Source organism: Lathamus discolor, chromosome 5 (genome assembly GCF_037157495.1).
Source record: "Lathamus discolor isolate bLatDis1 chromosome 5, bLatDis1.hap1, whole genome shotgun sequence".
NCBI lineage: Eukaryota > Metazoa > Chordata > Aves > Psittaciformes > Psittacidae > Lathamus > Lathamus discolor.
The window spans coordinates 80,818,596-80,842,776 of NC_088888.1; the positions used below are offsets into that span (position 1 = coordinate 80,818,596).

The 24,181-nt window shown below is 42.0% G+C and overlaps 1 protein-coding gene across 2 annotated transcripts; it reads left to right on the forward strand.

Annotated features, from left to right (window-relative positions):
• Positions 1-98: 98 nt before the first annotated feature.
• On the forward strand, positions 99-23,762 carry ASRGL1 (asparaginase and isoaspartyl peptidase 1). Of its 2 annotated transcripts, none has more exons than XM_065681432.1 (7): positions 99-533; positions 1,734-1,976; positions 8,956-9,098; positions 13,593-13,747; positions 17,897-18,015; positions 19,871-19,981; positions 22,607-23,762. In XM_065681432.1, exons 2-7 carry the CDS (start codon positions 1,790-1,792, stop codon positions 22,840-22,842), a joined length of 951 nt encoding a protein of 316 aa, XP_065537504.1. In that variant the 5' UTR covers positions 99-533; positions 1,734-1,789; the 3' UTR covers positions 22,843-23,762. The 2 variants fall into 2 exon arrangements, with proteins under 2 accessions (XP_065537504.1, XP_065537503.1); XM_065681431.1 differs by lacking the exon at positions 99-533 and adding an exon at positions 1,174-1,599.
• The last annotated feature ends 419 nt before the right edge of the window (positions 23,763-24,181 follow it).

Here is a 24,181-nt window from a genome sequence, read left to right on the forward strand (position 1 = left end):
CGACTTGGGGGAGAGGTGCATTTTTCCAATACAACGCTAGGGGAATCAAGCAGTGGTGAGCGACGAGCAGTGACACACAGCAGTGACACATAGCAGCTATCTATCGCCTCCCACAGCGCGGCGGCAACAGCACTGCGCTGGCCCCTTCGCGGGAGCGTGCCTGAGAGCTCACTCCCTTCTGCCTGCGGCTGAGGGGGAACGAAGCCGAGAAGTGCACGATGCCGCCACACACCCTGCCAGGCAGCCCAGGAACCAGTCGCTCCCGCCGGGCCTGAGACACCCACCCCCGGCACCCTACCGCAGGCCAGGCCGCCATCTTAGCTGTGGGCATCCCTAAGCGCGAGTGGGGGACGCCATGTCTATTGAGGGCGGTTGTCCAGAATAGCGCGGCCGGGGAAAAGAGACGCCGGCCGCCGCGGTGCGCGGCCCCTGCGGCTGAGCCTGCCCCGTCTGCTGCTGGCACCCGCCCGGGAGCACACCCGGGGACGGAGCGCTACAGGTGGACTCCGAGCTAGCGCCCTCGGCGGGGGCTGGTGAGGCTGGGCGAGCGCGGGGGCACCGGGAGCAGTGGGCGGGCGGCGGGTCAGGCCCGCCCCGAGCTGAGGCTCCGCCGCAATGGGCGGCAGTGTTGGGGCCGTGGCGGAGGAGGGGAGGTGTGGAGTGTGTGCTGCCCTGGCCCTCACAGAGGCAAGGGGGTAGGTGCCTGTTGAAATAAAGCCTTGGAAGGCCTCGCTGCGGGATCCTCGGTGAATAATCGAACTGTTTCTGCCGCCGCCGCCCTCCCCCATCCTTCTGGAGCGTCCAAACAGCACAGGCTGGGTCTGGGTCTGGGTCTGTGCGTCCCCGCTGCCATGGTGGCGTGTGGTCCTGAAAGCTGGTGCCACTCTGGGGGCAGAGGGAGTGCGAAGAACCGGCAGTTAGTTGTGTGGGGTCCCCGTGGGCTTCTGTCTAGGGGTGTGCATGTAGGATGAGGGAAAGGCTGCTGGATTACGTTCTCACGGCATCCAAAAACAACTGGCCCTGAGGAAGTGCTTTCCTGTGGAGTTTCCTCTGTGAGGTGCTCTAGGTTTTGGTGTGAGGTTGAGGCTGCTTCTTTGCCTTTTTGTGGAGGCAAAACCGTGATTGCTGTGACCGAAGATAAGTAGCAACACCTTGATTTTTCTCATGAGAAGCCATAAGCAGTAACAACAGACTTCACTGCCAGGTTTGAATGCCTTGTTTTTCTGTGTGAAGTGCAAAGTTTTACAAGAGGTCACAGGTTTGAAATCCAGGCTGTAGAGCTGGTTGAGCTGTTAACTGGGGTCAGGTCAGCCGCTTTTCTTCATCACTGGTTTTATTGCCTTACACAGAGAACAGGTCTACCCATCTAACATAAAAAGCAGTTAGCAGGAGCAAGGGTGACTCAGATGCTTGTTTCTCTGTAACTTGTAGTACCACCAGACAGGATTCATGCTAAAGATGGTGGAATAATTTAGGCTGGAAGGGGCCTTCAGAGGCAGCTGCGACCAGCCCCCTGCCCAAAGCTGGGCTGGCCTCAAGAGTTACATCAAGTTACCTGGGATCTCCTCTAGTCCTGACTTTAATTGGGAGCTCCTTTGTGTGAGTACTCAGTTTCCTGAAAGGTGAAATGCTTGTAGTCAACTTGACTGTATCTATTAGCCAACCTGCCTCCTTTTCAAGGCTCTTTCCACATAGAAGGGAGGGTATACTAATGATTCTTCTTTCCGAAACAGGTTAATTACGTTTAACCTGTGTACACAACTGAAAGCCTTCAGAGGAATTTGTCAGGATGAAGCCTGTCATTGTGGTTCATGGTGGAGCTGGCCGGATCTTTAAAGAACTAGAACAGGGAAGTCGTGATGGTGTTGTCAGAGCTGCGCTGCTAGGTTATGGTATCCTGAAACAGGGAGGCAGTGCCTTAGACGCAGTTGAGGAGGCAGTACGATCAATGGAAGATGATCCTCATTTTAATACAGGTAATTTTTCAACAATTAATTGTGTTTAGAATCATCGTGTATTTCATGTGTTTTATCCTGATGCTTTTGAACATGCTGGCATGCATTTTCTTGGAATTATGCATATTGTGGTGGAGTAAATACTGGGTCACAAAATAGTTGATTTCTCTGTATAATAAAGTAGCATGGTTTCTCTGTAGTTTTTTCTGAGTACACATAGGCAGAGGAGTTACTCTTTTCTCATGTTTCAGTGGTTTATACTGCCATGGCGTTCTTGTGATGCAATATTACTTTTCTGTAAATCTTCCATTACTGTGCTGTGTATTCAGTTTGTGTGGACTCCTTAATGGAGTGTATGTTTAGTTAATGTTCGTGTTTAAGGCACTTTAATATAGCTCGCAGCACTGCTTAAGACTTGATGCTTGACTTTTGCCTATTGCCAGAGAAGTACTGTACTTGGGGGTTTAGGTGGTTTTCTCTTAATTAATGCTTCCAATTAGTGATTTTGTAAATAATATTACAGAAGTAATGCAGTAATGGTATATGAGTCATGAATTTAGATGGTAAGGGTTCATAATTGCATTTTCTAATGATTAATGTTAATTAATGTCAATCGTTGAATATTTTTCTTCTATTCCTGTGACCTCAAATTTATTATTTTGATGAATTTTGGTGAAAATATTTCTGTACTGTCACCAAGGTGTGTCAGGAATGAACATGAGAGGAAAGACCTGTCAGACTCTGTTTTGGATAACAGAGCTATTAGTTACCGGCAGCCTTAGTTTGTAGAGATTCTGTTGTTTCTTCTCACCTTGTAATTGAGAGCCAGGGAGAGTTTCTACTTTACATGAAGCTTTCAGTGTTTTTTTTACTGACTTAAGTTGAACATCTTGATTTTAGAGGATTCAAGCTGAAATCATGAAGCAGCCTTAGAGGTGTGGTGTGTACTATTAACATCAGGGTGGCATTCCCTCATTTACTTAACTGGACTTTGAGCCTTAAACCCTTTTTCAGGTTTGACTATGCTAATTTAAATGGCAAGTAGACTGGTAATCACAGATGCATCTAATTGTGTTAACACCCATCAGATACAGCTGCTCTCAGGAGTGGGCGAAAATGAGCTGAAAGCTATGTGAAGAGAGCCCTGATTGGAGTGGCTGCTTAAAACTCACTGTGTGATATTTATCTTTATAAAAGATAAATCAGTTTTACTGTAATATTTTCTAGGAAAACATAGACATTGCTAAGACAACAATAAATATTGGGGAGAATGGGCATAACAATAAGGTTGTGTCCTTTTTGAATGATAGGGTTTCATAGAATCATAGAATAGTTAGGGTTGGAAAGGACCTTAAGATCATCTAGTTCCAACCCCCCTGCCATGGGCAGGGACACCTCACACTTAAGCATGCTACCCAAGGCTTCCTCCAGCCTGGCCTTGAACGCTGCTTGGGATGGAGCATTCACAGCCTCACTTGGCAACCCATTCCAGTGTCTCGTCACCCTAACAGGAAAGAATTTCTTCCTTATATCCAATCTAAACATGCCCTGTTTAAGTTTTAACCCATTACCCCTTGTCCTATCACTACAGTCCCTGATGAACAATCCCTCCCCAGCATCCGTATAGGGCCCCTTCAGAAACTGGAAGGCTGCTATGAGGTCTCCATACAGCCTTCTCCATGCTGAACAGCCCCAGCTTTCTCAGCCTGTCTTCATAAGGGAGGTGCTCCAGTCCCCTGATCATCCTCGTGGCCCTCCTCTGGACTTGTTCCAGCAGTTGCATGTCCTTTTTATGTTGAGGACACCAGAACTGCACACAATACTCCAGGTGAGGTCTCACAAGAGCAGAGTAGAGGGGCAGGATCACCTCCTTCGACCTGCTGGTCACGCTCCTTTTGATGCAGCCCAGGATACGGTTGGCTTTCTGGGCTGTGAGCGCATGCTGAAGCCAGCTCATGTTCATTTTCTCATCGACCAACACCCCCAAGTCCTTCTCCGCAGGACTGCTCTGAATCTCTTCTTTGCCCAGTCTGTAGCTGTGCCTGGGATTGCTCCGACCCAGGTGTAGAACCTTGCACTTGGCATGGTTGAACTTCATAAGGTTGGCATCAGCCCACCTCACAAGTGTGTCAAGGTCCCTCAGGATGGCATTCCTTCCCTTCAGCGCATCAACCAAACCATACAGCCTGGTGTCATCTGCAAACTTGCTGAGGACGGCCTCAATCCCACTGTCCATGTCACTGACAAAGGTATTGAACAAGACCTGTCCCAACACCGATCCCTGAGGGACACCACTCGTTAGTGGTCTCGAGCCGGACATTGAGCCATTGACCACAACTCTTTGCATGCGGGCATCCAGCCAGTTCGTTATTCACCGAGTGGTCCACCTATCAAATTGATGTCTCCCCAGTTTAGAGACAAGGATGCCATGTGGGACAGTGTCGAACGCTTTGCACAAGTCCAGGTAGATGACATCAACTGCTTTACCCTTGTCCATCAGTTCTGTAGCCCCATCACGGAAAGCCACCAAATGGGTCAGGCAGGATTTCCCCTTAGTGAAGCCATGCTGGCTGTCACCAAGCACCTTGTTGTTTTTCATGTGCCTTAGCATGCCTTCCAGGAGAATGTGCTCCAAGATTTTGCCAGGCACAGAGGTGAGACTGACTGGTCTGTAATTCCCCGGGTCTTCCATTTTCCCCTTCTTGAAAATGGGGGTTATATTTCCCTTTTTCCAGTCATCTGGAACTTCACCTGACTGCCATGACTTTTCAAATACAATGGCCAGTGGCTTAGCAACTTCATTCGCCAGCTCCTTCAGGACCCGCGGATGGATTTCATCAGGTCCCATGGACTTGTGCATGTTCAGGTTCTTAAGATGGTCTTGAACCAGATCCTCTCCTACAGTGGGTCCAAGGTCTTCATTCTCACAGTCCCTGCGTCTGCCTTCCAAGACTTGGGTGGTGCGGTCAGAGCCTTTGCCAGTGAAGACCGAGGCAAAGAAGTCATAAAGATCCTCAGCCTTCTCCAAATTCTGGGTAGCCAGTTCTCCCGAGAGCTTCCGGAGGGGGCCTACGTTTTCCGTAGTTTGTTTTTTATTCGCTACATACCTATAGAATGCCTTCCTGTTATCCTTGACATCCCTAGCCAAGTTTAATTCTAACTGGGCCTTAGCTTTCCTAACCTGGTCCCCAGCTTCCCGGACAACATCCCTGTATTCTTCCCAGGCCCCCTGTCCTTGCTTCCGCCTTTTATAAGCCTCTTTTTCCCTTTGAATTTTTCTCAGCAACTCCTTATCCTTCCAAGGAGGTCTCCTGGCCCTCCTGCTGCACTTCCTTCTAGTTGGGATGCAACACTCCTGAGCTTGTAGTAGGTGATCCTTGAATATCAACCAAGAGTCTTGGGCCCCCCTGCCCTCCAGGGCTATATCCCATGGAACCTTACTAAGCAGGTTCCTGAAGAGGCCTAAGTCTGCTCTCTTGAAGTCCAGGGCAGTGAGCTTGCTGCCCGCTCTTCTCACTGTCCTGAGGATCTCGAATTTTACCATCTCATGATTGCTGCATCCAAGGCTGCCCTGGAGTGTCACATTTCCAGCGAGCCCTTCCCTATTGGTGAGCACGAGGTCAAGCATGGCACCTCTCCTTGTCGACTCCTCTATTACTTGCAGAAGGAAGTTGTCTTCCACACAATTGAGGAACCTCCTGGATTCCTCGTGCCCGGCCATACCGTCGCTCCAACAGATATGAGGGTGGTTGAAGTCCCCCATGAGAACAAGGGCCTGTGAGCGTGAGGCTTTTCCTACCTGTCTGTAGAGTGCTTCATCCGCAGGTTCCTCTTGATCAGGTGGTCTGTAACAGATCCCCACAGTAATGTCTCCCATTGCTGTTTTCCCTTTAGCCCTGATCCACAAGCTCTCTGTTAACTGATCACTTGTCTCCATGCTGTGTAGATGCATCTTGAAGGAGGCTTGGTAGCGGGGCTTAGAAGCTATACTGTTCTCTGAAACTACAATTGTAGTGACTTGTGCAGCATAATGAAGTTCTGTTTGTGATGAGGAAGTGGCCTTGTTTATATTTCCTTCATGTGAACTCTGACTAGTAGTAGTGACTATCTTGGTGTGAATACTCCAGGTAAAAGAACTGTCATTATAGTGATCCTTGCACACTCTTTCCTCCTTAGCCTTTGCAGACTTCCCCCACCCAGTGCTGCTGTCAGTGGATACCATAGCCTCAGAGGCATGTATTCCCTACCCATTGTGCTGGAAGGCAGGTGAAAAGGCAGTTTATAACCACAAAAGGAAGGATTCATCCTCCCTCAGATAACCTGAAGCTTAGTGTCTAGCCTTGCAATGGTGTACAGACTTTCACAGTGGCCAGTGGAATGAGAAAGGGTGGCTATACAGCTCTCTAAGACAAGTGGGATGAATTGTTCTTCAAGGGCACCTGTCTCTCTTCACTGACGGTAAAAGGAGGCTCTCTGCAACTGTTTTCTGCTCAGGAAATTTTAGGGAATCCTAAAACACCATGAGAGGTAGTCATAAGGATATTAATGCAGTGGTAAAAGGGGCAGGTAGAGTTTACTCTGGAACCATGGTTCTGGTCACTGATATTTGAAGAAGGGGGTACCCTAGTTCTAATTCAAATTTTGTGATGATGAGCTTGAAAGCCTACCTTATCAAAGAAAGCTAAAAGAGTATGTCAGAGTTTAAAGAAACAAAGAAGACTTATTCCTTACACTATCATAAAGGATAAGCTGGAAGAATGTTAGCACAGGTGGCACAAAGCTCCTTCAAGCTCTTTAGAGATTAGTGTAGTCTAGAAACTAAACAGGTTCTGAATGATGCAGGTTTGAACTTTGGTATAGTTTATACAGTCAGAGAGGGGCAAAAAATTGACTTTTGGGTGAGTGAGTGTCTGTGTGTGGCAGGGGGAGTTTTGGAGATTACAGAATTTTGTTGCCTCCTGTAGCAGGGGATTCAATTTCATCAATTTGATAGGTGGACCACTTGGTGGATAAAGAACTGGCTGCCTGGCCGCATGCAAAGAGTTGTCAATGGCTCGATGTGCAGCTGGAGACCAGTAACGAATGGTGTCACTCAGGGATCGGTGTTGGGACAGGTCTTGTTCAATTTTTGTTGGTGACATGGACAGTGGGATTGAGTGCGCCCTCAGCAAGTTTGCAGATGACACCAAGCTGTGTGGTTTGGTTGATACGCTGGAGGGAAGGGATGCCATCCAGAGGGACATTGACATGCTTGTGAGGTGGGCTGATGCCAACCTTATGAAGTTTAACCATGCCAAGTGCAAGGTCCTACACCTGGGTCGGAGCAATCCCAGGCACAGCTACAGACTGGGCAAAGAAGAGATTCAGAGCAGCCCTGCAGAGAAGGACTTGGGGGTGCTGGTTGATGGGAAGCTTAACATGAGCTGGCAGTGTGCACTCGCAGCCCAGAAAGCCAACCATATCCTGGGCTGCATCAAAAGGAGCGTGACCAGCAGGTCGAAGGAGGTGATCCTGCCCCTCTACTCTGCTCTTGTGAGACCTCACCTGGAGTATTGTGTGCAGTTCTGGTGTCCTCAGCATAAAAAGGACATGGAACTGTTGGAACAAGTCCAGAGGAGGGCCACGAGGATGATCAGGGGACTGGAGCACCTCCCATATGAAGACAGGCTGAGAAAGTTGGGGCTGTTCAGCCTGAAGAAGAGAAGGCTGTGTGGAGGCTGCGTGGAGACCTCATAGCAGCCTTCCAGTACCTGAAGTGGGGCTATAGGGATGCTGGGGATGGACTGTTCCTTAGGGACTGTAGTGATAGGACAAGGGGTAATGGGTTAAAACTTAAACAGAGGAAATTTAGATTGGATATAAGGAGGAAGTTCTTTACTGTAAGGGTGGTGAGGCACTGGAATGGGTTGCCCAAGGAAGTTGTGAATGCTCCATCCCTGGCGGTGTTCAAGGCCAGGTAGGACAAAGCCTTGGGTGGGATGTTTTAGTATGAGGTGTCCCTGCCCATGGCAGGGGGGGTTGGAACTAGATGATCTTAAGGTCCTTTCCAACCCTAACTATTCTGTGATTCATACCTTCAGGTCTGGTACATTGGTATTGAAGTCTTGTGTCAACAATTAACAGTGTTTTCTGACCTTTTGGTTTAACAGAATGTTTGTTTAGTGTTGGTTTAACAGAAATAAAATGTGTTTTAGCTCTGTACAATTTTCAAGTCTCTCTACCCTGTGATAACAATATGGCAGTATTAAAAAAAACCCTAGACCGAAACCTATTTGCATTGTCTTATTTTGTGTATCATTAATTTTCAATTAGGTTAGTGGTAACACTGATAATTACAGGAGAAAGTAACTACCCAACACTTTATTACATTTTTTTTTCCTCAATTCCTTCATCTACTGTTTTTATCTGGCAATGCAGAACTTGCTATTTCAAGCTTCTGTTACAGTAGAAAGTGGACACTTTTAATCTGCTCCATCAATTTTGGCAGTTTCTTGGAATGTTATGTGATGTTAATCTGTTGATAGGATTGCACACTATACTATTATGTTGGGTTATGTTATATTGTCCTTTGGAAGAACTATAAAGGTAAAATAATTTTATATGCACTTGAAGTGATCTGGGATATAAAGAATTCTGTTCATGATTGTTGTTTTAAATTTCCTACCTAATATATAATTTTGGATAGGATTGGAATTGTGTTTTCATCCTATAAAAAATAAAACTCAGTTTTAAAGTAGATGTTGTACCCTGTGAGACTTCTGTTAATGTTTAGATTTTGTGGTTATACTCAGCAGTATTTCTGCAGGTTTGTTTGCGTTCAGGAGATACTTTCAGTAAGTCAGACAACAAACTGGGGAAGATTGTTGCATGAGATCTAGTAATCGAGTCACTTGATGGTTAGCTCTTAATGACTTCTCTTTTTCCCTTTCTCCCTGTTCTTTTTTTTGTTGGTTTATTTTTGTTTGTTTGTTTTGTTTTTTTCGTTTCTTTTTGTCTTTAGGCCGTGGATCTGTTCTAAATGAAGAAGGTGAAGTAGAAATGGATGCTATAATCATGGATGGAAAAAATTTAGACTCTGGAGCAGTATCTGCAGTTAAATGCATAGCAAACCCAATAAAACTTGCTCGACTTGTCATGGAAAAGGTATGTTGAATGTGTACTTGAGTATGAAGCATTTTTTCCTTAGAAACTTCAGTATATTGATACATCTTGATGACATTTGTGTAGTGCTTTAAAGCAGGAGAGAAGGGTAAAAATGATAGTAGTGTTTGGAAACGATGGTCATGGCCACAAAGAACTTTTATTTAAAGGGGTTTTGAGAGGTATTTATTAAAAATAGCATTCTGAGGACATTTCTGTCATGCAATTGAGAGCTCAGGGAAAAATTGACCTGTGCATGTTGATCTCCTGTAGCTCCACGGCTGGTATAAATTTGAAGGGAAATAATTAAATCCAACTGTACAGGACCAAGTAGAATCATGCAGGCATAAGCCTATGAAATTTTGTGGTAAAGTGCGTTACACTTTGCCCAGATACAAAAGAATCTGTGTAGATGGCAAAGTTTAAATGTAGATGTTGGCTGGAATTGCTTGATATATTTTGAAGTGAGCTTCTGCTACTTCTGCATCAGGTATTGTATATAGGAATACCAAATGATATGAGTCTTCTTTCATCTTGGGCAGGAATTCTGGGGCACCAACCCAGGCTATTTCACAGTACATTTCAAAGTGTATTTTGTTTTACTGTGTATAATTAAAAGTATTTTAAACTCTGTGACCTATGGGTCATAAGACTGTCATATTTTTACTGAAGTCCTAAGCATGTCAGAGTGCTTATTTCCCAGTGGTTTAGAGATGCCTCGCTGTCTTGATGAATTTTGAAACATGCAGCTCCCCAAACCAACCAACCAAACCGAAAACAACTTCCCTGTCTACTTGTAACTTTCTCTTATTTCTGTTACTATCATGGAACAATATGGGCTCCATCTGGTGGTCAGAGTAGTTCTTCTAGATTGTTGCACGCAATTATCCTGTGTGCTGTTATGTTTTCAATGGGTTCAAACTTGTACAAATTCACAGGGTAGAAGGAAGGAGGGCACCAGAATAATTTCCATTCATGATTTACCATGCTGTTGAACACGGCAGCCTCTAGTTAACGTAATAAAAGCCTTCCATCTGTAATTCAGCAAATCCTTGAGAAAACAGTTAAATTCTTACTCAGTTATCCCTGTTTGTAGTGAACAAAAGTAGAATTATACCAAAATGGCTTTTTCTTTTTTAAATGGGGCATGCAGTCCCCTTCAGCTCAAACACTTCATAGATGGGCATCTTGTGAACATTAGAGCACTGTTTCATTGCTATAGGTGAACTGTGTCTATGTGTTCTCCTACTATATCATGCACCCCTTTCCATTAGATGAAGGAGAATTTAGCCTAGAACTTGAGAATTCCTCAATGCAAAGGTGCAAACTTTTTCTGTACTTCGTTCACTGCCAGGATTCTTAAGTAAAAAACAGTGATGGTCTGAATTTCAGGGCAGTTGCAGAAGTTTGGGGATTTTTTTCTTCCCCGTTTCCCATTAAAATGACCTAAATTTGACAACCCAAAACCTTACCGTAAAAGCTTATTCCTCTGTATGCAAGACCCAGGGAATTACAGACCAGTCACTCGCACCTCTGTGCCTGGCAAAATCTTGGAGCACATTCTCCTGGAAGGCATGCTAAGGCACATGAAAAACAACAAGGGGCTTGGTGACAGCCAGCATGGCTTCACTAAGGGGAAATCCTGCCTGACCCATTTGGTGGCTTTCCGTGATGGGGCTACAGAACTGATGGACAAGGGTAAAGCAGTTGATGTCATCTACCTGGACTTGTGCAAAGCGTTCGACACTGTCCCACATGGCATCCTTGTCTCTAAACTGGGGAGACATCAATTTGATAGGTGGACCACTCGGTGAATAACGAACTGGCTGGATGCCCGCATGCAAAGAGTTGTGGTCAATGGCTCAATGTCTGGCTCGAGACCACTAACGAGTGGTGTCCCTCAGGGATCGGTGTTGGGACTGGTCTTGTTCAACATCTTTGTTGGTGACATGGACAGTGGGATTGAGTGCGCCCTCAGCAAGTTTGCAGATGACACCAAGCTGTGTGGTTTGGTTGATACGCTGAAGGGAAGGGATGCCATCCTGAGGGACCTTGACACACTTGTGAGGTGGGCTGATGCCAACCTTATGAAGTTCAACCATGCCAAGTACAAGGTTCTGCACCTGGGTCGGAGCAATCCCAGGCACAGCTACAGATTGGGCAAAAAAGAGATTCAGAGCAGCCCTGCAGAGAAGGACTTGGGGGTGCTGGTTGATGAGAAAATGGACATGAGCTGACTTCAGCGTGCACTCACAGCCCAGAAAGCCAACCGTATCCTGGGCTGCATCAAAAGGAGCGTGACCAGCAGGTCGAAGGAGGTGATCCTGCCCCTCTGGGGTTGCCGAGGGAGGTTGTGAATGCTCCATCCCTGGCAGCGTTCAAGGCCAGGTTGGACGAAGCCTTGGGTGGGATGGTTTAGTGTGAGGTGTCCCTGCCCATGGCAGGGGGGTTGGAAGTAGATGATCTTAAGGTCCTTTCCAACCCCAACTATTCTATGATTCTATTATTTCTTGTTTGTGCAGGTCAGGAAGGTGGGTATGTTATCAGAATCTCCATATGGGAGGGAAGCCTTTGAAAAAGTTTTTAGAAATAACTTCCATTTTTTACAGTAAAACTTGGTTTTGTTTTCTTTAAACTCATTTGAAGGATAATACAGTCTCAGTTTCTGAAAGCAGGTGATGGGGAGGGCACAGTCTTGTGATAAAGTAAAAGGAGAAGTTGAGTGTATTTCCTAAAACAAACAAAAACCAAACAAAACCCCACAAACCAACAAACACCAATCACCAGAAAAAAAAAAAATACTGGATGGTGTGCTTCTGGTGGTTTAGTGGCAGAGGGGGGCACTATTGCACAAAGAAGTTGGCTTTCAAGTTGAAGAACATCAGCTTTCTTCGAAGTAGGTAGAGCTTTTGTTGTCTGGTAACATGACTTGGCGTGTAAGCCCATTGTCCACTCTTTCACGCATACAGAAAACTTCTTTCTTGTAACCTGTATTCTTGTTCCCTAAAGCAATGCTCTTCTGAATGATGGAATTACTTTGCCAATAAGAAGGTACTTGAATTTTCAGAAACGTTTGATGTCAGTGCCACAATGTCAGGAATGTTTCTAAAGTGTAGTCACATTTCCCATGTCTGTAACTATTGGAGGGGATTAGTGCAGAGACTGTAATAGGCTTAAGCAGAGATCAGTGTCTGTGATTTGGGAAGAGGTTTGGCTGGAATCCTTTAAAACAATGCAGCGCTATTCGTTGGTCATGGTAGTGATTGCTTGTCATGACTTAAGAAATCAATAAAGTTGATGGTCCGCAACATCTTGAAAGTCTAAGGCTTTGAGACTGTTAAATGTTCCGTGGAATGCAGCATGACACAGAAATACCCAACATCTGGAGTCCTCGCTTCAGGCTGAGAGCTGCATATTTGCTGCTTGTATGCCCTGCAAGGCTCTGAAGGCCTGCTGCCTTGAGCATCACATGGTTCTGCTTTTTGCACCTCAGCTAGTACCTGTGTGCTGTGCTGTTGCATGGACATACAAGTTTGCTTAAAGTCAGGTGCTGTGCTCTGGAATAACTCCATAACGTTCAGTCAGACTATCACTCCTCCAAAACCTTCTTAGGCTCTGGTGTGCAATTAGTAACTGTGTAGTGGTTCAAGAAGTTGATGCTTATTTTCAGATACGGATTTATTAAAAAAAAAATCAGATTTTAGAGGTCCTACTAAAGTATAAGGATTAATGAAACAAATTTATCTGCAAAGTTTCTCTAAAATAGCAATTAACCAATGTGTAGAGACTTTGAAGCATGGATTCATGTAGTTATTGACTTAAAATCTGGCCTAAGTGTTTTGGTAAATGAAGGAGTCAAAATAGATCTTCTGACAATGTTCTTAAAAGACAGCAAACATTTTTTAGTCAGACCCATTAGAACAGTTGTGTTTGGTTTGATTTTGGGTGTTTTTTTTAATTTGAAAATCTGGGTCTAGAAGAGTAGCAGGTAGTTGAAGGAAATATTTAAAATAATGTTTCAGCTGATGTGAAGAAACACTTTAGTGTTTGACAGTTAAATTTTTTGGTTAATTTATGAGGTGTAATACCTTCAAGAAGAACAGGCATTTATTTACCATTCTTTCCTTCTGGGTAAAATCCTTCTAGATCTAAGTTAACTGGACAAAACAGTTAAGTAATGATTTGGTGGTTGACTGGAAGCAGTACAAAAGTTGCATGCATATCAGCAAATGAGCAAATTTACCAATTTTTTCCATTATAATAAGCATTAAAAAGGTAAATGTAGTTCTTTTCTAGTAATGATTCAAGTTTGTGTTTTGGAGAGCTGAATTTTTTTTCAGCTAGTGGAAAAGGTTATTGGCACAGAAATCTAGAAAGTTTAAAAATAAACCAAGATTTTGAATTGTGTGAATAATTCTAAAAATAGTAATTATACAAAACTGCTCAGTACAAGGCAAAACAAGAATTGTCACTGAATCTCTTGTCTGTCTTCTGTAGACGAAGCACATGCTGCTGACTGACCATGGTGCACACCTGTTTGCTCAGGCCATGGGTATTCCTGAGACTCCAGGAGAAAAACTCATAACCGAGAGAGCCCGGGAGAGATGGAAGAAGAACCTTGAGCCAGATTCCAACCCTGAAGAGTTTCAGAAGTAAGGTTTTTGTAAAATATTTCTTCTTTTTAAATTCAGATAATGTAATTCGTCCTATCAGTTAAAAACAAACAAAAAAACAAACCAAAACAGAAAACCACAAACAAAACCCCACAGCTTGAAGTCTGTATTCAGAGAATACTTCAGTTTCAAGTGTTACATGGTTTGATACAGTCTTTACAGTGTGCCCTCAGTGAAAGTAATGATAAAATCAAACTTCCAATGAATTTGCTTAAGTGCAAGTGACTGGAACAAACTTAAACAAACTGCTGATGTTTAAGAAGGTGTCAGTCACTTTGGCATAGCACACGTTGTGTGGCAGTAATGGAGAACAAAGTCAGAACTTACTATTGCTGTTAAAATCACCAATTACAGGAGTGCATAGAACAGCTTTAACAAAAAAATCCCCAGTCCACATTCTAAAACAAGTCCATGGGGAAAAAAGTCCATGGAAAAAAAAAAAAAAGTAAAGCTGATCTTGGTTAAGTAGATGAACAAATTTGTCTTTAAACTGGATTGGTTAGTTAAGTGACATCAGGTTTTGACCAGTAACTTCTTATCAGTGCTGATTGTGGCTATTAGTTATTGTAGATAGGAATGAAAAAAATTACCAAGAAGTTCAGTGTAGTGGTGGGTGTAGAAAGAGATGCTACTGGATGGTATTGTATAACAACCAAACAAAAGTTGCTTGAAAAATAAGCAAGTCTCATATGAAGTAGAGGGGAAGGTAAGGTGGATGGGAAAGAAAGGAAAATCATGAGGTGTCAAAACCACATTTTTCTATGCCTGTGGGGTAGGCATAAATGCTACATTGTTTGATCTTTCATTTGTCCATTGTTTGCAGCATAGGATAACGCTGTATTACATTACATAAGTGCTGTATTACATGATGCTCATTTGTTCTGTGAAATAGTAGTAATGAGAGAAGCAGAGCTGAAGAATTTGTAGACCAAAAGGAGGAAGTTTCTTCTGTGGGCACATTAATTAAAGTCCATGAAATGAGGCTATAAACTACAACTGTAAGTTACTTTCCATAAATTGGTAGAAGGAAAAACAAATTCACAAGGCAAGTGTAAATATGGTCTTGTAAACAAAGTGAAGTTGTTCCTTGACTGTACGGTCTCAGTTGCAATTATTCTTGTGTCAAACAGTTTTCTTTTGATCTGTGGTCTGTCCAAGGACTGTGTGATATTATAATTAATTGTGAAGAATTTTGAGGATGGCATAGCCCCTAGTGCCACTTGGTCTCCTGAATATATAAGTTGGAATGGCATGGTATCTGAGTCTACATTCAGTCTTTATAATTGCTTAATTTTATTTTCTTGTAGCAGTGTTAGGTGTCTTCAATTTCAGGATTGTCCTGTTCTGGAATATATGATATAGAAGCCTTGTGTGTTTCTGAAGAGGTCAAGACTTTTTCTACTTAGCCATGCTGTGCTTTTTCTGACAACCATTGCCCAAAACATCAGCACAAACTCCCAAAGTTAAATCCAGGTCTTTTTTATGCAAGCCCATTTGTTCCTGTATCACATGTGGAATGTTCTTTTTCCCTGCTATGTCCACAGTGATTACGCAGAAACTTGCGTGAGGCAGACAGACAGAAGGTGAAGTAGTATTAGTCAGAGGCAACATAATACCAGCTCATACTGGGAATTTGAAGGTTGGTGTATACTTTACATGCAGTCCTCTGATCTTAACAATGTTGGAAATCTGGGGGGCTCACAGCTTTCCAAGCAAAACTTGATGTCTCCAGAAGAGAGTTCTTTCTCTTCTGCTGGTTAGAAGCCTCCATTCATTCATGCTAAAAGCTTATGATTCCATGGCATGTAAACATGGCATCTTGTACACCATTTGCTGACAATAATGTGTGGTTCATTATATCTTCAGTTTCTCACTTTAATGATTCTTACCATATCTCTATGCCAGAGATTGCCCGAGAGCCCCACAGAAAAGGAATTGAGCCCAGCCATAAAATAGTAGATGGGCTGCTAGCCCGTCTGTGAGTCACACTACAAGAGTAACTCAAGCCAGTATTAATTAACAAGGACCCTGACAGCAATCACTGTCCTGATGATGCAGGGCAAAGAGACAAAATAGCAGATGCCATTAGTTGAATGGGGATAGAATAAGTACATCTAATTTCATGGATACTGCCTAGTGAATGGTTTAGATGAAAGGGAGTGAACAAATCCAACTGCTCCATTCTGTATCATAGTATATGCAGTACATAATTCTTGATTGAACAAAATAATTACTACTAATAGCATCCGCTGGTATACTACAGATACTAGCTGAGGTTTTTGCTATTGTCCCAGCAATAGAGAGATGATTATAATGCAGTATTTCTCAGAGTTTTGCCTGCCTTGGTAAAGTTTCTAAGTCAACTAGCTATGCAACAGGGTTTTTATATTGTTTTTTGTCTTTGTTCTGAAGATGAACAGAGAAAAAATGTGACACTGAAGCAATAAGAAAGTTTAAAGGGACAGTAAGAAATAATGTAGCTGCCTATTTACTCCACTGCAGATAAGGTGTGTTGGACACATTCACTGTTACTTACTGCCAGTTGAGTTCTTGTGGCAGAACAGATAGCTTCTGCATATGTGATCTGTGTACTTTCAGTATTCTCACAGTTGCTTAAAGTAAATTCATATCTAGGAAAATGTGTACATCTGGATGTATCTTTCTTAATTTCTGAGGAAGATCTAACTTTAGTTGGTTGAAGGGTGCCACATGAGTGTGCAAGGGAGTACTGAATTTACTAATACTCTTTTCAGCAAATCACTTGTAACAGATGGATGGGTGGGAAGCCCATCTGCACCATCATACCAGTTTGAGATGAGGTCTGTCTCCACATAAATGTCAGAGCAGTCTGTAAGGCCTGTGATTCATCAGTCAACTTCGAATTGCTGTGAATGAAGTGTAGGGACTGACAGTATGATATTTTACATAAGCTGGAGGGAACAGGAAGTTGGTTCTCTGAGAAACTGTGGGTTTCATGGTACACAGAAACTTTGACTTTATCAGCTTAGATTTTGGGAGACTAGAGAGAGACCCTCACCAGTGCCCAAGGAACTCACAAAGGTATTCCTGTTCCAGTCGCCTGTTGAGCAGTTCCTTAAAGGACTGTTAGAAGTTCTCCTGTGTGGAGGGGTTTAGATTATTTTTTCGGTACACCTCTCCTAGCCAGATACTGTTTTATGTTCCTACATGAATTACCAAGATTGGAATGCGTGAACTCTCAAACCGCTGCTTCTCAGTAATGTCTTGCTTCTCAGTGTAGCAGCTGTTACAGTAAGTTACAATCGCTTTTTTTTTTTTTTCTCTGAGTATGAATGCACATGTATATTTTAAGCAGCCTGTTATATGTGACTTCTCTGTGCTGAAGAAATAAAGCAGTAGTTGAGACTTCTATTTTCTTCAGGGCATGAAGATTTTTATGCTGATGTGTGGTTTCAACAGATTCCGCTGGCCAAGTGATTTAAACCTCAAGATCGCATAGCTACAGGGGACAAAGAAGAAAATATATATTAATGATGCATTGTGAACAATGCTAGTTGAAAGGCACATAAACAACTTTTGGTGTGGCATTCAAACATTTAGGGGGATAAGGAAGAGGAAAAAGGAGGAACAGGAAGGAAATGATTCAGTGCGTGCATAATATTACTGTCCTTTTCTGTGTTCACTCATTTACGTGCACTGTAATAATTCTGGTTAACCTCCTGTTGAGACACTGGAGACAATTCCTGCGTCTTTGAGTTGCTGTTTAGGGGAAAGTTGTGCGTCAGGTGTGTCACAGCCAAAAAAAATACTCCAGAACTATGCTGGCTAGCAATATTTCTGCCCTGTGTGCTTTTGTTTTGTGGGTTTCTTTCTCTCCAGCCTGAAGTTTCCATACTATGAAGGTAAACAAGTTACAGAGAATGATAAAAAAGAATTAAGTGTTTTCTACTCCATTGAATATAAAGCTATGAGAATTCTTGCATATTGCTTGTTATTTTTGTAATTAGAAGCATGGTAAAAAATAGCTTTATGGTGAGTAGTAATTTTTTACAGTAATATTTTTTTAAAGCTACCTGGAAAATAAATGCAACGTGCTTTGGCAGGTATGCTTTAATTCTGCCTAATTTTGTGAACTGTTTTTCTTGGCAGAGACCTTGGAACAGTCGGTGCTGTTGCTATAGACAGTGAAGGCAATGTAGCTTGTGCAACATCTACTGGAGGACTCTCTAATAAACTGGTTGGCCGTGTTGGTGACACAGCATGCATAGGTATGGGGTGTAGGATCTTGCCTCATTTTTTGGAGGTATCTCATTTAAAGAAAAAAAGTATTATACATTCTGCTTCTCACTAGTGAAATGAAACATAAATATATATGTATATATGAAATGAAGGTCAAGTCTCTTAACACAACATGGAGATTGCAAGTAAGGATTGGGAGTAGAGGAGTACTGTCATTATTATCATCATGTCTGGAAAATGGGGATCAGAATTTCTTTTTTCTGTCCTTTCCTGAATGCTAACTGCATTTTTCTTCTGTTCATTCTGATAAAGCTCTTGTTTTGTACATCCATGCTTATAGCTAAGCCAAAAAATGCAGCCTGTTCCATACTAAGATGCTGTTTTCCTGATACTTAAGTTAATAGGTATAATTGTAATTACTGTTTTTTCTTTCAGTGAGCCAGAATTGTAAAATGACTGGCAACTTCGAGTAAATTCCTGTTCTTAGACAGCCCTGATAAGACTGCCTCAGAACCTAATAGTTGCAGTGTGGAATAAAGGAAATATTTTAAGAGATCTCTTATCCAAGTATAAAGAGACACTTGAAATCCTTTCCCCAGACTTCTTCCTGTCATGGGACAGACTTGTCATTTGATTGCTTCAGGGTTACAGCATACAGTTGGGATTTGGAAAATAATTAGTGAAACATATTCCAAACTCACATAGCACTGCTGTTGGCAGTACAAGATTATTATAAAACTAATATTAACTTTCTCTCACACCCTAAATTGCTAATATTTTGGTATCCTTTGCATTTTGACTATACTTTTCAGGTTCGTATTTGACTGCAGCCTTCTGACTGCAAATACCCTTCTCTTATGTAGATCATGTTCAGGGCTTCTATAGTATGGGACACAGGTCTGTGAAGGACAAGTGGAACTGGGCACTGTTAAGTGTATTGCTTGCAACTTTTGCTCTTACTAAACATTTGCAGAACTGGATACAGAAACACTAGCTGTCCTTTTAAAAGAACAGACTGATTGTGGCAGGGTTTTACCATGTGCAAATCCGGGTATGCTGAAAGGGTCTGATCTGATCAAGAAAGTGCAGAAGGGAAGAAACTTTCACAGCTCTTCTGTGCCCCTCCCCCAGTACCTTGTTTATAATGCTGTGGTATGTTCCTCCCCAGCTCCTGGGAAATATTTTTCTTAAGAGATGTGCTAGAAACATGGGTGTTGAGCAAGCGGAAGCTTGGTGAAGAACAGGGTGTGGAATTTGCCAGCAAAACAAGGATAGGAGGGAAAGAAAATGAAGGAGAGGGGGAGCGGGAGTTCAGCAGAAGAAACACTGCTTGTGGTGAGGACTTACGAGATTCGTCAGGGGTGCTTTGTGATGCTTCACTAGATCCCAGGCTCTTCAAATCTCTTACCTGCTTTTGCTCTTGTGGATGAGTTACCCTCAAACTTTGGTCAAATCACCAATGTCCTCACAAGATCTTCCTTCTTATCTTCTCAGTTAGTGATACAGTATGTCCTGGTATTCTGCATCCTATCGCCGTCTTGCTGATCCTCAATATACTGTCTCTTGCTGTTCTAGTAAATATTTTTGCCTGTCCCTATGAATTGTTGGCCTGCTTCTGCTTCTTGTACCACAAGCAGATTGCTAGTCATCTGCTTCTCTCAACTTGGCAACTGGCTTCATCCAGCTGTTGATTTCTTTCATATATTTAACTTTTTAAATTGAGGCAGAAATGAGAAAGAAGTTTGTTACTGACACTTTGCTCCCAGAAGTGCACAGAAGTGATGGACTTTAAGGAAGAAAAGCTTGGTACCTATTTTAAACAATGCAGAGTTTGTGAATTGTATTACAGAATATTGACTTCTTTGTTTTTTCCCCTCTGAAAAGGAAGTGGAGGTTATGCTGATAATCATTCTGGTGCCACTTCAACCACAGGACATGGGGAGAGCATTATGAAAGTGGTCTTAGCCCGACTGATCCTCTATCACATGGAGCAAGGTATATTCCAAACTTCCCGTAGGCTGAATTTAGAAGGATAGGAAACATTGCCTAATGACAGATTTCAGTTTATGTACTATCATCCTAGAACAGTTGTCAGAAGAGTTGCTCCCAGGGGTATGTCGATGGGTCACCTCTCTTTAAAAACAAAACAAAGTACTAAAATACTAATAAATCTAAAGCAGTCTTAAATGGATAGAAATATCTGTGCTGCTTGTTGTTTAATCATGCTTTAGATCAATGTACTCTGAAAGACATTGTCTGCTTTGTTTCACTGAAGTTCTCTTAGTATTTTTTCCCAATTTTAAACTAAAATTTTGTGAACAATGAAACTGGAAACAAGCAAAAGCAAGATATATTTAAGGAAGCAGTAGGGGAGAACTACAGTGGATAATCAGAGCTGAAATAAGAAAGCATCAGATATCACCTTTCTCATAAACTGTAAAGGTCTTTATTTTAACAGCTCGATTATAGCACCAGAGATGCTTTTAAGATGTTTTAACTATGATTTAAATTTTCATTTTGTTTTGGAAAATACACTAAACTAACTGGGTGGGTATGTGGTAAACAGCTGACACAGTATGTCTTATGTGACTGTAATATAATCTGACTCTGGGATGACCCTTTGGAGCTTTACCTTCATGAGTTAGTCTGTCATCTAAACCCTTGATTATATTACAGCCTGTAAACATAGCCAGACAGCATACTTGTATTGCATGCAGTTGAAGAACCATTAATACAGATATCGCCATTATTTTTAGAAAGCAATAGCTTTCGGGCAGTAGAGTGTAACTTGCTTTGAGATCAACCAAACTGGAAATAGTTGGAAAACTTTCAATTTACATTTTCATTGGAGAAGCAGTGAGTAGGGAGACGAAGTAACAACTGAGAATATTTTTGTTACGCTTTATAGAGCTGTTTGCATATAATGGGTACATTTCTCTGTAAAGCTCTTGGCTAATGTGATAGTTTCAGCATAAAACACAACCCACAGATTATTTCCCAAAGCTCTACCACATTACGATCTCACCTTACTCTCTATATTATGCCCCTAGCTATTCAATTTCTGAATGGCCTTCTAAGCTCTATTTAGTCTAAACTGTGTAAATCAGTTTCTTCTCTGGCTTGAAGTTAACTGCATTGCAAAACCTATGCATTGATAGCAGTTATCTGGCTTGTGATAAATCAGTATGAAAGGTAAATAAGGCTCAAATTAAAAAGTGTGGGTTTCTTTTTTTTAAAGAGAGAAAAAGAAGAAAGAAAACAAACCCACACGTGTGTATGTTTAATGAGTTTGCACTTGTTCACCCTGCCTGTGCTTGCTCTACCTTCATACATCCTGCCCAGAAGTATAACTCAGCTGCCAGAAAAATACGTCAGCAGTACTTTTGTTTGTTCCCCCCTCTCCATTTCCATGAAGGTGCTGAAAACAAACCCACAAGTTATTATAACTTTTTGAGTCCTTGAACAGTCAACTGAAGCTGTGTATTTACAGAGCTCCTTCATAATTCTTTTCAGCTATTCAGTAATTCACATAGTAAATAATCTTCTTTTGGACCAATGCTGCAAAATTGACTTTCATATTGCCGGAGTGAATTGCTTTTCCCGGTCTTAACAGCTGTTGGGATCTCTGTCTTATGGTGGCAGCTGTTGTCTTGATGAAAAAATCAAACAGTGAAATACTGACCCTTTGAAGTCAGTGCCACTGACTTGAATAGTCACAGCGTCACCCGTAACACGTTAGAGAAAGGAGCTTTATCCTGTCAGTCACCAGTGCTGTGAATAATTCCGACTGCTGATTTTGTTTGGTTTTAACTCAAAATTTTCAGGGAAGGCATGAAGGTCAGTTTTTGTTCTGCAGCCTAAGCTGCATAACATTACTCGTGGTGTATAGCATAGAACAGTTAGGCTGAGCCAACCGTACTCCTGAATATGTATTCAAACTTGTAGTTTTCTGCAGCTATTACAGGCCAGTGTGTATGATGTATACATTAACTTTGATTTATTTAGAAAATATTCCTGCTAATATGAATAAAGTATCATGAAAAGATAAAGTTGCTTTGCTGGTCCTTTCTCTGATGTCTAGTACATTGAGCCCTCATCTTGCCTGATGCTTTCAGAGGTTTCAGGAAGGAGTGACGCTGATGCCTGCTTTTGGTAAATTATGACAATGTGAAGTACATGCTTTGAACTCCATTGCAGCCAGTGGACTTGGTACAGAGATGATGACTGAAATTTTTGATTGTTTTAATGTAGGGTTTGTTTTTTTTAAAGCTGTAAATGCTTGTGACAAACTTTGATGGAAAGCTCGCAAATTGGCATATTTCCCTTCAAATGATGGTATCAGAAATGTGTCTTGAACATGGAGTTGATGAGTTAGTCTATGAAACACTGAAACTGAATTACAATCTGAAGCTATTTAAATCCTGGTTTTGTATCAGCACCATACCATCGCGACTATTAGCAACTGTCCAAAGCCCTCCTATAAACAGTTTCTTTGCTACACTGGAAATTTCTTGCCAATTTAGTTGAAGGAGGAATTACATTTGGCTGGCTTCATGGGGAGGGGTGAAACTTCAAGGGAATTTTAGAATAGATACCATGAAGTTATCTTGTTCGTTTCAGGAATGTCACCAGAGGTGGCTGCTGACACTGCATTAGACTACATGAAGACACGAGTTGGAGGCTTGGGGGGTGTCATTGTTGTTAACAGTTCAGGAGAGTGGGCAGCAAGGTTCTCCACCAAGCAGATGTCCTGGGCTACTGTGAAGGATGACCAGCTGCATTATGGCATTTATGCTGGGGAGAGGCATACAAAATCTGTTGATGAAGCACTTGCGTCTGTAAGTGGGGGATTCTGAGAATGAAGAAACATCAACTGAGAAAGAAAAAAGACCTGCTTTTTTTGCTGAAGGAGAAAGACAGTTGATTTCATCAGTCTAAAAGATCTGTAATCTCTTGATTGGTTCACAGGCATCACCACATTTACAGTCAAAATGAAACTTGGACGTAGTTCTTAAGTGGTCATGGATAGTGGATGTATAGTGTTTATTAATACTTTTAGGAAGTCTGGAGTTTCTCCTTTCCTAGATGAGGAAGAGTGGTCAGTAGGTTTCTTAGTTAGCATGCCTTTATCCTATATTAAAGGGAACCTGAGTTTCAGTATTAGAGGAACTCCTTTCCATGCCCATTCCTAAGAGACTGCTGCCAGGATGATTTGAGATAAATATCTGTTCATTAAAAACTGAATTTTGAAAATGGCATCACCCTCCAGAGTCTTTTGAGTGGTCAGCCCATGGTAACAAAGTGTTAACTGTCAGTGAAACACCACCAAACAGCAGTCAAGACTACAGAATACATCGTTGTTAGAGGCTGGAGGCAACTATCAAGGGAAATAATAATGAAGTAAAGAAAATAACTTCTCTCCAGAGATGGGAAGTGTGATGTTTTCTAAGGAGTCCTGCTTTTATTCCATTCATTGGCATCAGATCTACAGTTAAAAAACACAGACCACAACAAAGCAGGCTGCAGTATTTTGAAGTATATGTGGATAGGTTACAGAAAAGTTATTACTGATTTAATATCTGTGGTAGTAATAAAGAAGGTAATGATTTCAATAAATATAAATAAACCAGCTATCTTTACTACTCAAATACAAAGGTGCTATTCGCCTTTTGAATCTAAATTTGAGACAGGCGATGATTAACTGGAAAAATAATTCTCTAAAATCAAGCGATAAAAGCAAGCTGGACTAAAACAAATAAAACTGCCTCTTACCGAATTTCTTGTGTGATGTCTGAAACATTTTTTTGGAGATACTTTTTTTTTAAGAAGAATTGACATTCTTCATTCTAATACAGTTTCTTCACTAAGATTTTGTATTTTTAAAGAAAGAAAAATTTTTCTGTTTTCTGACATAACTACATACTTTTTCTTGTTAAAACTGTGAAATAATTGTACAGATTTTAGCTGTTGACTAGGTTTCCTCTGCAGACAGATTATGTTATAATTGCATGCTATCACACTGCAGAATGTTCCCTTTACAAGATAAATAACCCACATAAACATAGCAAAGCCCTTAAATAATAGTTTGAAACTGCTCACACCTATGTCCCAACTATGATAAACCATGTTACTGAGTTGGCTCATCCAGAAGGGTAAGGTTGCCAAGGCTGCTATCTGCTTTGATCCATGGCTTAT